This window comes from Engystomops pustulosus, chromosome 5 (genome assembly GCF_040894005.1).
Source record: "Engystomops pustulosus chromosome 5, aEngPut4.maternal, whole genome shotgun sequence".
NCBI lineage: Eukaryota > Metazoa > Chordata > Amphibia > Anura > Leptodactylidae > Engystomops > Engystomops pustulosus.
The window spans coordinates 195,318,239-195,334,003 of NC_092415.1; the positions used below are offsets into that span (position 1 = coordinate 195,318,239).

The following is a 15,765-nucleotide window of genomic DNA, read 5'->3' on the forward strand; positions in this document are numbered from 1 at the left end:
TGCCCACTGTGACCTCTGGTGAAGTCTCTGGATGTTACTTTATTCCCAGGCTGCACTTATCAGCTGTAAGGTGTCTGTAATGAAGCTTTATGGATAATCCTTGTTCCCATGACAGCACAAAATTTTGAAAATCCAATTGTCACAGGACCAAGAAAACATTTTGTCTGCAGCTACAATTATAAAATATACCAATTGCAACTTACAAACAGATTCAACTTAAATACAAATGTAAAAAACCTATCTTGTACGTAAACCAGGGACTGCCTGTACTGAACTGCTGGCCCCACTATCATCCAGGGCCCCGTAACAGTCGCTATGGCTGCTACAGTGGTGGTTACAGTGGCGTAACTACCGCCGTAGCAGCCATAGCGGTTGCTACGGGGCCCGTGAGGTTTAGGGGCCCGGCGACGCACGGCCAAATCATAATTTAAAGATACCATGCCCCCGGGCTCCTCCCTCTGTGTCCCTGCCGAGCTCATAGCCTTACGTTCATGACCCGCCCATTGCCTCTCATTCGCCGGCCGACACAGACGACGGACCACCCACCAAGTTACTGTCTATGGCACTCCAAGCCTGCCCACCCACAAAACAAAATGCCCACCAAACTTCTCTTGCTCCTGCCCACTCACTGCTCTTCCCGCGCGTGTCGATCGCCCACCTGCCCGCCCACTGAACTTTCCACCTGCCCGCCCACTGAACTTTCCGCCTGCCGTCCTGCCCACTGAACTTTCCGCCTGCCGTCCTGCCCACTGAACTTTCCACCTGCCGTCCTGCCCACTGAACTTTCCGCCTGCCGTCCTGCCCACTGAACTTTCCGCCTGCCGTCCTGCCCACTGAACTTTCCGCCTGCCATCCTGCCCACTGAACTTTCCGCCTGCCGTCCTGCCCACTGAACTTTCCGCCTGCCATCCTGCCCACTGAACTTTCCGCCTGCCGTCCTGCCCACTGAACTTTCCGCCTGCTCACAGAACTTCCTGCGCGCTCGCCCGCCCACTGAACTTGCCGTCCGCCCTCCCACCGAACTTACCGTCCAACTTCCCCCGCCCGCCCACCGATCTTACCGACCCACCCATCAAACTTACCACCCGTCTGATGGCTCCCCGGAACACCCACCTGCTGACCCGCACAGCAGCCACGCCGGACATCAAAAAAGCAAGTACAATTATTTACATGTTTCTGTGTACACATTTTATTTATATATATATATATATATATATATATATATATATATATACATACATATATATATATATATATATATATATATACATATATGTGTGTGTGTGTAAATATATATATGCATGTGTATATAATGCTGTATGTGTGTTTTTGTATATGGTGCGTATGTGTATGTATATTCTGCATATACTGTATGTATGTGTGTATATGCTGTATATACTGTGTCTGTGTATGCTTCATATACTGTATGTATATGTATGCTGTATATACTGTATGCATGTATGCGTTTGCTACATGTGTGTTGTGTGTAAATGCTGTATTTACTGTATGTAAACGTGGTATGTGTGTATATGGTGTGTTTATACTGTATGCATAAGGGTGTGTGTATGTATATGTATATATATATATATATATATATATATATATACTATATGTGTATGTACTATACAGTATGTGTGCAAATTTGATGTGTATATACTGTATGAGTTTGTATATATTCAATATATTAGTGTATAAATGTATATATGAGTATTTAAATGTGTGCTTATATGTATACATGTACAGATGTAAAAAAGTGAATTTGTCTGTACAAATTTGCATATATCTTTTAAAGGGGAAGGGGGGCCCCATGCAGAAATCTGCTATGGGGCCCGACCACTCCTAGTTACGCCCCTGGGTGGTTACACCCTTGGTTACATATATATAGTTCCTACCTTTAATACATTGTGCACAGAGCACTTGGTGATAATCGTTGTCTTGTTTTGTAGGTATTTTCCGGTCCGGAGGATGAAATCAGAACAAAAAGCAACTTGTTTTGTTTGATGTTTTTGGTAATAGGGGCCGTCTCTTTTGTCACATTGTTCCTGCAGGTAATTATTTTTGGTAGAGTTAATGTTAATATAACAATTTTTAATCCTAACAATAAATCCCCTTCTTTGGCTTTGCATAACAATCCCTCCTTTTCCTTTTTTATCCTGTTTGTTTTTACCATCTAGCAACTTAATTTTTTTCTCTCCAGCCTCTTCATCTCCCTCCTTTTGATGGGATCTTTATACATGAGAGATAATCATTCATATACCAAAATTTCAGTGGGAAGGGGTAATGTTATTTGGGTTAATAATATTGTCTGCAATATGAATTGAGTAGTATCTAATGAAAGTGTAAAATGTCTAGGCATCAAGATTCCAAAAATGGTATTTTTAAGATATTTTATTTTCTAAATGTTCTTTTTATCCTTTCTTATTGTGTTAAGTTTTATGTCTTTAATGTTTAATTTACAATGGCTATATTGAATTATTTATTATTATTTAATCTTTAATTGCACAGATTTGCTGTAAATACGGTAAAGCAGATTAGAAAAGCAAAAATGTGGCAGCATTTGGGACAGCCAACAAAACCGAATCTTTTGAAAAATTCAACCGAGCTGAATCAAATCTTGGATGTTTCGCTCATTTCTAATTAGGAGAATCATTTATATCTTTTAATAGATGGATGGATAAGAATTTCTAATATTTCCTATTCCCTCTATTAAAGGGATTCACATTTGGCAAAGCAGGGGAGATTTTGACAACAAGACTTCGGCTGTTGACCTTCAAATCAATGTTACGACAGGTATGTATCCAGGATTAATTCTCCAATTTTAAGCAGGTGTCCAATTTGACACCCTCTTAGGACACAAAACAAGAAGTATGACGGCATTCCGTGGACCATTCAGAGGGACAGATTGTATCACGGCTGCAAATTGCCTTCCAAACAAATTCAGACTAACAGCCCCATAGATATTTAGGATGTTGTAACTTCCCGTCATTATTGTAAGAGCTTTTTCATGAGAAATGAAGGTCTCAATAGTAATTTTTTTTTCTTTTGTCTTTGTAATTTTAGGAAATGGGCTGGTTTGATGACAAAAAGAATAGCACCGGCGCCTTAACCACACGCCTGGCTACCGATGCTTCTCAAGTTCATGGGGTATGCATCTATTTTTTTTTTCTTACTATAAAATTATTTGGCATGGGGTCCGCATTTTAATTTCAGAATTGTCAGGCATCAAGGGTAGTGGACTCACTGGAACACTGTGGACAATGATTGTACCACTAGGTAACTCCACAGGCACGACTTTGTCCGCAGTGGTGGCCAAGGCTCTAGTACAAATTCGTGAGGCAGAAGAGTTTCTGGGGTCAGACAGAAGGTCGAGACAGGCAGCACTGGATCGGAGTCAGGGACGTAGCGGTAGGTCAGGACAGGCGGCACAGGAGCAAAGTCAGAAACTAAATCGAGGTCACAACTGGAAATCAGGATAATCGCAAAGGGCTTGGAATACAGCTTTCTGTGAGGCATGGAAGCACAAAGATCCAGCAGGGGACACAGGAAGGGGAGGAATTTATCAGAATTGGCAGCCACCCAGCGCCAATTATAGGCCCTTTAAATCTCAGGAAGCCGGCGTGCGCGCCCTAGGAGTTGGGGACCAGTGCAGCAGAGAGGGGCACGGGTGCGCCTTGGACCCGGGAGGTGGGTCGCAGGAGCATCCATGACAAGAGTCATCATGTTTCATGCCTGTGCATCATATAGCACATGGGGATATTTTCAAAAGTCTACAGTAAATGTCACCACAATTACATTTACTTTTCATTTTCAAATTCTATATAAAGTTAAAATTGTTATGTTTATTTATGTTTTATGTAATATACTTTATAATGTCTCTGGATCATGACTTCCACATTGAGCAGCCAAGAGTTTCCACCGACATATAGAAGAAGACAACATAGATTATAAGGGGAAAGAGTTCAAGAGTGGGGGCAATGCAAAATTAAACGCAGAGCAGCCCAAAGCTAAGGGAGACCACAGAAATGTTTAATTTTTTTAATCTCCTCTCCCATTGTGGGTAAAGTCAATTAAATATTGCTGAAACGTCAGAGAATGCTTCATCAAATGTACACCTGTATTGCAGGCAACTGGATCCAGATTGGCTTTGATGGCTCAGAACATTGCAAACTTGGGCACCGCAATAATTATAGCTTTCATCTACGGATGGCAGCTAACCCTCCTTGTCTTGGCCATTGTACCAGTCATGGCAATGTCTGCGGTGCTTCAGATGAAGACATTCACAGGGCATGCAAAGAAGGACAAAAAGGAGCTTGAATTAGCCGGAAAGGTGAGTAATTGGTTGCTGGGTGTTACACCCTACCTATGTGGTGCCTGGAGAAACCTTTAAAGAGAACCTGCCGTTTAAATTAACCCACACAAATAAAAATGTTATGATTTGCCCATATCCATGGTTCCTTTCCATGGCTGCAATGTTAAAAAAATCAATTTGTATACTTATATGCAACTCAACAGAGGTGAGTCCAATCACAGTAAGTGAGTTCTGGATATTCAATGTTTCTTGCACTAATCTACATCCCTATTCCTGATTGACAGGTCTCACCGCTACCAATATGCTGCCTATGGAACTTTTACTTAGGGACCGTCTGCTAATATTCAACTATAGACATATACAGCTCCCTAGAGGTTCCCCCTGCAGGGGCTGTTATCAGGGGTTGGAAATACTACACTGTGCCTTGCTGGTACCTTGACAGAGAGACCTCTGTGAGGCTGAAGAGAATTCCTGTGGGAGGGCTGAGAGAGAGACAGTGGATGTGTGTGACTGGCACTGCTACATCATTAACCACTCCCTCAGGAAGGAGGTGGTGAGAGTGACACTGGCTATGTGAAATAGATGTTGCTTCTCACCCCTCCCTTAGGAATTCTCTTCAACCTCTTTAGCTTTGTAGCACACTGAAGCTCTCCTGCCTCCATGACTGGAAAAAAAAATCTGTAGAAGAATTGTGGCTCTTATCCAAAGGATAAAGCCTTTAGTGATACATGTATAAAGACATCTTAAAGGTACTGTGGCGGTAGGGAGGTCGCTGGTGACAGATTTTCTTAAAGGCTCATGAAATCTAGGGCAGGTCAGGTCCCAAAAGAGAAGACAAAAGCGGGTAAGAAATAAGTCTGCTTCTCTAGTCTAGTCTACATAGTGGTCACTGAATGTATGTTGGGAAAAGTGCAAGCAGCATAACTCCTGAATCTGTTAGACCTGGTGATCACATGGGAGCCATCTTGCATGGGAGACCAGCATCAGGTTTACCAGTGACTGTAGTAACCATAGAGTAGAGGTCACTATTCTACTACTACACTACTACCCCACAGGATGTCCCACGCCTATAAACACTGCAGAAATTGCAATATATTGACCTTTCCATTATAGATCGCCACCGAAGCTGTAGAAAACATTCGCACTGTGGTCTCATTGACACGAGAGACAAAATTCGAAGAGATGTATGAAGAAAAACTGGTGGGACCTTACAAGTAAGTGATCATATAATACGGACATGTGTTTGTGATACTTGATACCTGCTAAAACATTGCACAGAAAAACCTACAGCTCAGATGATATAATACTCTAATAATTCATTCTCTTCTCCTAGGAATGCCGTTAAGAAAGCGCACATCCATGGAATTACGTTTGGGTTATCTCAAGCCATCATGTTCTTCGCTTATGCTGGGTGTTTCCGATTCGGGGCATGGCTGATAGCAAATGGTCACCTAACTGTAGAGAATCAATTCTTGTAGGTCTATTAAGGAGGGAGAACTATTGGTGAAATGAAAAAACTAGAATTAAGTTCCAATAAAAACATAACAATCAGGTTGATAAATGGCCTATAATACTGTATTCTAGACTCACACATTACATTTTTGTTGGGATATTCCACAAATATACTGATAAGTTTGTGTCTTAGGCAGTTCGTACTGTCCAGCTGAGAAGACGCTGAATTCTATCCGGTTCTTTTCATTTGGCAGTCTGAACAGTGCTCTATGGCTGGACTGCTGGTTGAATCTATCTCACACAGTTCTCATTCTCAGAGATTCTCATTCTCATACTTCACCCTCTTATTCTCAGATCTCTGCCCTTCTCACCTGCAACAGGCTCCCTACACCAATATATTCCATGTATGTCCAATCTTGACTGCTGGTTAAAGATTATCTTGCTAGCTCTCCTTGCCAATGATTTGCTTTCTATTTGTCTGTAGTTCTGGTTTTTCAATATTTGGCTTACGTTCTTGACTATTCTTCTGTGTATACGATTTTGTACTTTATATTCTATCTCTGTTGGGATCAGGATTGTCCATCTCCCCTTTGTGTTATTTGTTTGTCTGTCTTGTTATGTGTCCACACTTTGCATGGAAAGTCTGTCTACATGGTTGTCCCATATGGCCGACGATATGCAGAGGCAAGCAGGCAGGACTGTTGGGGGTGATAGAGTTTTAGGATTCACTGTCCTGTCTGTTGTTCCTAAGTCCAGTGTCCCCATTACACATACATCTGTAAACATCAGTATTTATTTGTAAGAAATATGTACAGTCAAACCCATAAGAGAGCACCTCCTAAAACTGCATTTCTATGGTTATATGGTGGCTAATATGTATAGTCGGTGACAGAACAGAATCTTCAACAGAATCTGATGAAGGGTATTTGGCCTGAATAAGGGGATGCACTTTACATGTAACTTTCTTTTCCAGGGTATTTTCAGCCATTGTATTTGGTGCTATGGCATTGGGTCAGACAAGTTCCTTTGCTCCAGATTATGCTAAAGCGAAGACGTCAGCGGCTCATATATTCAGTCTACTAGAGAGGACGCCTCTTATAGACAATTACAGCACGGCCGGGGACAGACCTGTAAGTAGATCTGAAAGGTATCCTACTTTGGGAAGTATGTTCTTTTATTTTGCATAGTTCTCAGACTATATACCAGACACAACCAAATAGGTTGGTAAGGAGCTGTCACTCATATAAAGAAGCCATGTTTTTTAACCCTGTCCTCTACGTAATTGCATTGAATGACACAACACTGTTTGCATTACCTACAGTCTCAGTGCGATGGGAACGTCAGATTCCAAGGCGTCCAGTTTAATTATCCAACCCGACCCGATGTGCAGGTGCTACAAGGCCTAGACATCAGCGTGGGGAAGGGAGAAACCCTGGCACTAGTGGGCAGCAGTGGATGTGGGAAAAGTACCACAGTCCAACTTCTGGAGAGGTTCTATGACCCACTGGATGGAGCGGTGGTAGGTATATCCAACGAGAGATCATTTCATGGAGGTCTTTATGGTAATATCCAGTATCAATGGAAACTCATCTACTCCATTCAAGTCAGTGCAATCTGTTTTTAGAGCGTGGACGGCTCTGACGTGAAGACTGTGAACATCCAGTGGCTGCGGGCACAGATGGGCATTGTGTCTCAGGAGCCCATGCTGTTTGACTGTAGTATAGCGGAGAACATCGCCTATGGAGATAACAGCCGGGTGGTGCCGTTTGAAGAGATTGAAAGAGCGGCCAAGGCGGCCAATATCCAGAGCTTCATCGAATCACTGCCTGATGTAAGTTCAATTTCTTCCTATTTTTTTAAGCATTTCTTCATACTATGACCCCATGGTAACTTTTGTGCATGCAGAGGTCATAGGTAAGTTGCCTGACCTCCCCCAAGAATACAACATAAAAATTTAATACAGTGACACTGACTCCCCTTCTGAACCGCCCTTTTTGCCTCTGGTTGTGGGGGGTCCTAACAATGGACAACTACCGTCCCGTTATTAGGTTATAGATGTTAATCTTCTGTCATCTCTATTAATATTGTTGAATTAATTGAAAACATAGAGAGGTGTCCACTACTACCTTGACCCCAATTTGGTCACAATAAATATAATGACATATTGAGAGACGATAGTGATACAAATTACAGGCTACATTTAATGGGTGACCACAGATACATTAAGCTTAGACACTTTGGGGGGTATTTACTAATTCTGGCGCAAGCGCGACTGTCGGCATCGGAGATCAGTCTCCGGAAAGCACAGCCCGATGTATTAAAGTGTATGTAAAAAATGCAGACATCAATGAGATGTGCGCCAAAATCTTTCATGGACTGCGCCTCAGTTTTGCTCTTTGACCTTTTTTTTTCCTGGTCTATTGTGCGCCAAAAATTGCGCCTAAAAATGCCGACAAAATACACATAAATGTGACGGATAATGTGGAAAAGTTAGGCCACGCCCACTTGCGCAAAAAAAAAAAGACAGAGGAGTTGGGATAGTCGGAAACATCTATTCTTTCTGGCGCAAACTCATTATAAATGATTCGCAACAATTCTGCGCCCAAAAAGACAAAAGATCCTGGCATTTTTTAGGCGCAGATACGATAATACATGTCCCCCATTATTGTGTAATCATGTTATCTTGAAAAGCTGCTCATCGCATAGCACATGTTTCTGTACTGTACATGTCCAGCCAAGAGGATAGGTAAGGAAGGACAAATCTGTAGCTGAGCTCTTATCCTAATATTCAGTATATTTACAGAGTGACCATAGATAAATCTTTCACTGATGCATCCTATCACTCCTACAGAAATATAACACACGTGTCGGAGATAAGGGGACGCAGCTCTCCGGAGGACAGAAGCAGCGAATAGCCATAGCACGAGCTCTGATCCGCCAACCCAAAATCCTGCTACTGGATGAGGCCACATCTGCTCTGGATACAGAAAGCGAGAAGGTAAAACTGTACAGGAGATCACAGCTATGCTGCTTTTTATGTATTAAAATTAACCTAATTTTTCTTATCCAAGCTTAACATATCATTAGAGAGGTCAGAGACCCATATCTCTTGCGTAAATTTAAATTAAATTACAAGATTTTGGCTCCTTGCAGCCACCACTTGGGGGAGCTACTACTTCATAATATGTTATTTTTCACAGTATCATTGTATGTGTATGCATTACTATTGTAATGTTGGCACTGGATAAAGGGAGGACAAGAGTAGATAATGATCCATAAACTCTAGCCCCCCAAAAGCGTTGCCTGGTTGCCTCAGTGTATGTGATGTAATATGGAAGACTGAAAAAGACAGTCCCTTCCTACACTAACTCTGTTTGTAAGTCGGAACTGTATATTTTATAATTTTAGATCCAGACAAAAAAAAAATTGCCCCAGTGAAAATTGAAGTTTCAAAGGTTTTTGCTGTTATGGGACCAAGGATTATCAATAAAGCTTCATTACAGACACCTTACAGCTGATCATTGCAGCCTGGGACTATAGTAACATCCACAGAGGTCACAGTGGGCAGAGGGGTCCGTCTTTAACTAGAGGTCGTCTGTAAGTCGGGTGTCCTTAAGTAGGGGACCGGCTGTATAATATCTCTTTCTCCCTCTCAGGTGGTACAAGAAGCTCTGGATAAAGCTCGGGAAGGTCGCACGTGTATCGTCATCGCTCACCGGCTCTCCACCATTCAGAACGCTGATAAAATCGCTGTTATCCAGAATGGGAAAGTGGTGGAACTGGGGACACATCAGCAGCTCCTACAGATGAAGGGCGTCTATCACTCACTGGTCACAATACAGCTCGGACCCACATGAGAAGGAGACAAGACCGGACAATGCCGCCTCTCTGAGGTTTACCCATTACACTGGTGTTAATGTGAAGCCAAAGGCCAGTACTATGGACGATGCCCTGGTGCCAGTCAAGCCGGACCATAGAGATGTCTCTTTAATTACACCCACTTATAAGTTAATGTAAAAAAAATTGCAAAAATTTTGGCTATGTTCAATAAGAATCGGTTACATCTTCAAAACATAGACAGTATATGGTCATAATATGCTAAGCTGCTGGGAAAGGCACAGACAATGGGACCATGATAATAAGAAAGTGGTCCACTATATGATGGTGGATCTCATAACCCAATTCAAAAGAGCGTCCAGTTTTTCCAGAACTAGCACCACTCCTCTTAGTGGGCTATGTCTAGTACTGCAGCTGCCGTTCATAGAGAACTTTTTCTCAAAGCGGTCCTTTAGTATAATTTCAGGGGACTACTTTAGATATAATTTTTGAAAAATGTTTTTACCTATAATTATTTTTTTCCTTGATATTTTGTAAACTATTAATTAATATTACTAGATTTATTTAGTCTGGAAAATAGACGACTACGAGGGGACATGATTAATTTATATAAATATATGAATAGTCCATACAAAAAACTATGGTGGAAAGTTGTTTCAGATTAAATCAAATCAAAAGACGAGGGGGCACTGTCTCCGTCTGGAGAAAACAAGGTTTAATCACCGGAGGCGACAGGGCTTTTTTACTATGAGAACTGTCAATCTGTGGAATAGCCTGCCTCAGGTGCTGGTCACAGCAGGGACAGCAGAGAGCTTCAAGAAGGGTCTAGATGGCTTTTTACACCTAAATAACATTGATGGTTATGTTATATAGAATTGTTTCGCCTAAATCCCTTCCTCATCCAATCCCTTCCCTTCCTTGGTTGAACTTGATGGACAAGTGTCTTTTTTCAACCGTATAAACTATGAATATATTTTATTCAATATCCAGTTCTGAGCACTTGATGATTTGGGACAAGGACCAGATGGTTATTACTGCTGCTAGATCTCCATTTTTGTTTTCCACTCCAGCACTGGATACTTTTTATGATGAGAATGTTAAAATAATAAACTTTATTCTTAGCATTTTAACTCGCTTGTTTTCTTGCAAATACTTTGCTATGAAGTATAAATGAGCCTTGTATTTATCAGTAATGAACCAGAAAGATACCAAATGATCAGTCACTGAGCTGGCATGAACAATAGTCTGAGTTGGTTCAGGGGAATTCTATACCAGGAAGGACCTGACGTGAAATTCAACTGGGATTATGTGCCACAACTTCTTTGTATATCCAGCACATCATGCGCCAGCAGGGGGAATGTTAAAGGACATCTACCACCAGGATGAAAAATTGTAAACCATGTACACTTACATGCTAGTGTGAGTTTTTGGCGGGACCCGCTCTACTTTAAGCTTCAGATACCCTTGTTTAAAAAAAAAAGGCTTTAATTATGTAAATGAACCTTAGGGGCTCCAGCCTCCTTTAACATCTATGGAGCCTAGAGGTTTTCAGGCTCATTGTATAGTTTTAAAAGTCTTTTCTTGTAAAAAAAAAAAAGGGCATAAGAAACTATGAAGAAGAAGAGTGGATCCTGCCAGAGGAGGTACCCACCAACATGTAAGTGTGCTTGGTTTACAATCCTTCATCCTGGTGGAAGATTTAAGGCTGTGCTCAAACTACAGCCAAACAGCCAATTATGTATCACAAAGTGCCGACACAGCAATTTAATCAGCAACTTATTACTCTGCTCTGCCACAGCTTTCAATCGTATTGGCGTCTTGAGGACACCAATACGTTCTGATGACACCAATGCCGTTCAAAGAAGGAGGTAAAATTCAGATCACCTTTGTAGCTTCTATTCAGGGTCTGCTTGAACAGGAAGAATAGCGGGGGCAGGAGTTCCAAGCAGAGAACGCAGCACCACCTGGGCTACCCAGGACTGCAGGAGGAGGCCTTGAGTCACACAACCTGTCTGCTAAACTCTGTGCTGGGGTGATGGCCTGGGTGCCCACATAAATGGCTCTGAGCGCCACTTCTGGCATAGGTTCGCCATCACTGATCATTGAAGGATTCTATGACAGTTGCCTTTTATGGAATAAAAATTCTGCACCTCCGCTGTGTTTGGCTGATTTGTGACATGAGAAACAGCCTTGATTTTACTGTGCTCTGGACCAACAACATTGTCTAACCATACATTACCCTTAAAAGTCATCAAATTTATCTGAAATCTGCACATTATGGGCCAGATTTACTTACCCGGTCCATTCGCGATCCAGCGGCGCGTTCTCTGCGGTGGATTTGGGTCCGGCCAGGATTCATTAAGGCAGTTCCTCCGACTTCCACCAGGTGGCGCTGCTGCACTGAAGTTCCCTGGAATGCACTGAAGTACACCGGCCTATTCCTAGTGAAGGTAAGTGCAAGCTCCGCAACACTTTTTTAAAAAAAAAACGGCGGATTTTCCGAATCCGTCGGGTTTTCGTTCGGCTACGCCCCCTATTTCCGTCGCGTGCATGCCAGCGCCGATGCGCCACAATCTGATCGTGTGCGCCAAAATCCCGGGGCAATATAGGGAAAATCGGCGCAAATCGGAAACATTCGGGTAACACGCCGGGAAAACGCGAATCAGGCCCTTAGCAAATGACCCCCTATGTGTCAATCTCTTCGCACAATGATGTGAAATATAGTGAGAGCCTTCACACCCATGGAGCCCTTGCTGAATCACATGTTGAATCAGATGCTGCGAGTATCACAAACATCCGTCTCTGGACCCTGGATGCAGGGGTCAATTTAATCTGATGATAGCACCATCTCAAGTCCAATAAACTACAGTCATTCATCTGATGCAGAACCTCTTCAAGTGTCTTTGTATGGGCACAGTTCGGTTAACACATTGAATAGCCACACAGATCAGTTCCCTTTGGTACAACAACTAATAGGGACACCTAGGGAATAGGTCCTTCCACTTCAATGTCAATCTCCAATTGAAAATCTTTCAACTTTCAAATCCAGGAAAGCAGTCTTTAAATCAGGGGTCAGGAACCTTTTTGGCTGAGAGAGCCGTGAACATCACATATTTTAAAATGTAATTCTGTGAGAGCCATACAATATGTACATGCCTCCCAGTAGATAGGTAGCCACGGCACGTGTCCCCCAGTATATAGGTTGCCACAGCACATGCCCCCAGTACATATGTAGCCATAGCACATGCCCCCCCCCAGTAGATAGGTAGCACCATCGCATGCCTGATAGTAAATAGGTAGCCACAGCACATGTCCCCCCCCAGTAGATAGGTAGTCACAGCACATGCCCCCAGTAGAAAGGTAGTCCCAGCACATGCCCTCAGTAGATAGGTAGCCACAGAACATGACCCCCCAGTAGATAGGTAGTCACAGCACATGCTCCCTAGTAGGTACGTAGCCACAGCACATGCTCAAGGTAGATAGGTAGCCATAGCTCATGCTCCCAGTAGATAGGTAGCCACAGTAAATACCTCCCAGTAGACAGGTAGCCCCATCACATGCCCCCAGGGCCCAGTAGATAGATAGTCACAGCACATGCCTCCCAGTAGATCGATAGTGTCAGCACATAATTTCCCCCAGTACTGTAGATCAAAACAAAAAAAGGAAATACTCACCTACATGCTCTCCCTTCAGCGGCTTCTCCTCACTCCCGCGCTCTTCCCTGTGACCCAGGCGGTGCTGCCATAGTTGCTTAGGCAATGGTGCCTGGGTCATTGAGAGGAGTGGATGCTGCTCTACTCTATGACACAGGCGCTGTCACCTAAGCAATGGTGCGGCGATGGCACCTTGGTCACACAAAGGACGCAGGCAGTGGTAACATCCCGGCCTGCATCCAGTGATCATCGCCGTGTGTGTCTTAGATGTACACACTGCCCATCGCTATTAATCAAGGATTTGTCTGAGAGCCAGATGATGCCATCAAAAGAGCCACATCTGGCTCCCGAGCCGTAGGTTCCCTACCCATACTTTAAAGGGAACCTGTCATCAGCAATTGGTCTAAACCACTACCAGTATATTGTCAAACTGCGTAACATATTCTGTCTTTTGTTTCTATCATGGTCCAGTGTGATATCATCATGAAGCAAATCAACTTTGAAGTGAGATGTAAATTGGTTGTATAAAGTCAAGGAGGAGGAGAGTATAACATTGAAGTCACGGTGTGGAGCTCTGAACGCCTCCTCCTCTGTGATTGACATCATACATCGGACTTCAGGAGATCTGGTTAGTGATGTCTCTGGATGCAGGTCCATCAATTACAGTGAAGGAGCTTTCTGAGGTAGAGAGAGCTTGACTTCGGTGTCAAAATCTCAGTCTCCTTGACTTTGTACAACCAGTTTACATCTCACTTCAAAGTGAATTTTCTGGACGATACTACCACACTGGACCATGAAAGAAACATGATCTAGAAGGTGTTACGCTGCTTGGCTACATACTAGTAGTGGTTTATTAGGTCAATTTCTGCTGACAGGTTCCCTTTAAATTCCATTTTTAGTCTCAAAATGGAATAAGACACAGATGATTCCACTCACTATCCGTAGTAAGCCCACTCCTAAGTGCACCAAGTTCTGTAGCTATTTTGTGGCTTAGCATGGTTGATCCTTTCTCTTTCACAACAAAGAATTCAGTCCACAAAGGGGATAGTGTCCAATGATATTGTCAGACTCCAGGGGTAGAGGACCCCCTGGGCCACCGCGAACAATCACGTAAGCCGACACCTGGGAACGGAGTCTAAGTGGCACCCGGTCTTCACCAGAGCAAAGCGGGTTGGATTTGCTGTGGCGTGGAACCACCAAGTCGTTCCACAGGTGCGACTTTGTCCGCGGTGGCAGCCAAGGCGAGGTACAGAGTCAGTAGGCAAGTTCATGGTCGGGGACAGACAGGAGGTCAAGACAGCCGGGGAATACTAGGAGTGGCCGGCTATTAACCTAATCCAGGAAATGCCCAGTGCCAATCAGTGGTGCGCTGGCATTTTAAATCTATGAAGCCAGGATGGGAGCAGGAGCGTGGAGAGGTGAGTGAACCAAGGAGGAGAAGGCGCCACAAAGAGGAGCACGGGTGCACCTGCCATCCAGGACGTGGGTTGCAGGAGCACCCGTGACAGATATGAGCATGAAGGAGAGTGACACAGGCTTCTGCCAACTGACAGGCTGCCTAGAGGGGGACTCACCACACGCTGCTGACAGGGAACCAGGTTATGCAAAATAAAATATTATAAAGTACTGAAATTTTTTAAATCAGCATAGCACGGGCTTTATATACCATGCTGGTCAGAACCAGCGTACAGCGCAGATCATTAGACCTGGATTACGTTACACACAGCTGCTGCCAAGGGATGAGGGCACTATCATACAGTGGCGCACTTTGATAATTGTGCCCCATAATCCCAAATTGTAACAATCACCAAGATTTGAAACATCCATGTCTATTAGGCTCAATAAGTACAGAAAGACGTCACTACACATAGTACAGGCAACAAATCCGTCCATATTAATTAACTCCATAATGTCACAGTCCTTTTCCATTTTAGCTTTTCATTTTTTTATGCACTTTATAACAAAACCCAGAATTTTTCTGCATTTTTCCATTATAGAGAGGTACCAGGCACCTCTTAAATTCTCTTAAGTTCTCACAGCTTTCACTTTTTGGTCCAATAACACATCCCCTCTATTCTTTGGCTCAGTACAATCACAGAGATACAAAAATGATAGTTTATTGTCATGTTTTAGTGATGTCATTGGGGGGGAGGGGGTGCCATGACAGATGGGAGCATTTCCTATAACCTACTATTATGTATGATTAATGCCTCTTCCCGAGTGGTTACATATGATATAATACGTTCATCTCTGTTCTTACAACATTTGTAGCCAAGTCTCATGTAGCGATTGCACATTGTTTATCTGTTCCAACAAGTGTGACGGATGCCGGGACGTGGGTGTGGAGTTTGATTTACTGTTTTCTAGATGACGAAATAGAAAACGGAACATGTATATTATACTGATATTGTATGGGGAAATATATTCTTATATACTGCACATCACTAACTACCTGGGGATCACCGGGGCTCCTCTGTGTAGTGACTGAGCTGTGTTACTGCAACTGAGCTGCCA

The 15,765-nt window shown here is 43.2% G+C and overlaps 1 protein-coding gene across 2 annotated transcripts in view; it reads left to right on the forward strand.

The window, feature by feature from the left end:
* ABCB1 (ATP binding cassette subfamily B member 1) overlaps positions 1-15,765 on the forward strand; it is a 207,857-nt gene that overhangs the window by 19,038 nt on the left and 173,054 nt on the right. The window contains exons 18-28 of one of the 2 annotated variants that reach the window (XM_072154258.1): positions 1,947-2,048; positions 2,713-2,790; positions 3,061-3,144; positions 4,124-4,327; positions 5,423-5,523; positions 5,643-5,783; positions 6,735-6,891; positions 7,083-7,280; positions 7,386-7,592; positions 8,613-8,759; positions 9,418-10,728. In XM_072154258.1, the coding sequence (XP_072010359.1) occupies positions 1,947-2,048; positions 2,713-2,790; positions 3,061-3,144; positions 4,124-4,327; positions 5,423-5,523; positions 5,643-5,783; positions 6,735-6,891; positions 7,083-7,280; positions 7,386-7,592; positions 8,613-8,759; positions 9,418-9,618 (1,620 nt within the window). In that variant the 3' untranslated portion in view covers positions 9,619-10,728. Of the gene's footprint in view, positions 1-1,946; positions 2,049-2,712; positions 2,791-3,060; positions 3,145-4,123; positions 4,328-5,422; positions 5,524-5,642; positions 5,784-6,734; positions 6,892-7,082; positions 7,281-7,385; positions 7,593-8,612; positions 8,760-9,417; positions 10,729-15,765 lie in introns of those variants that run through there. The other variant, XM_072154259.1, reaches the window with a different exon arrangement.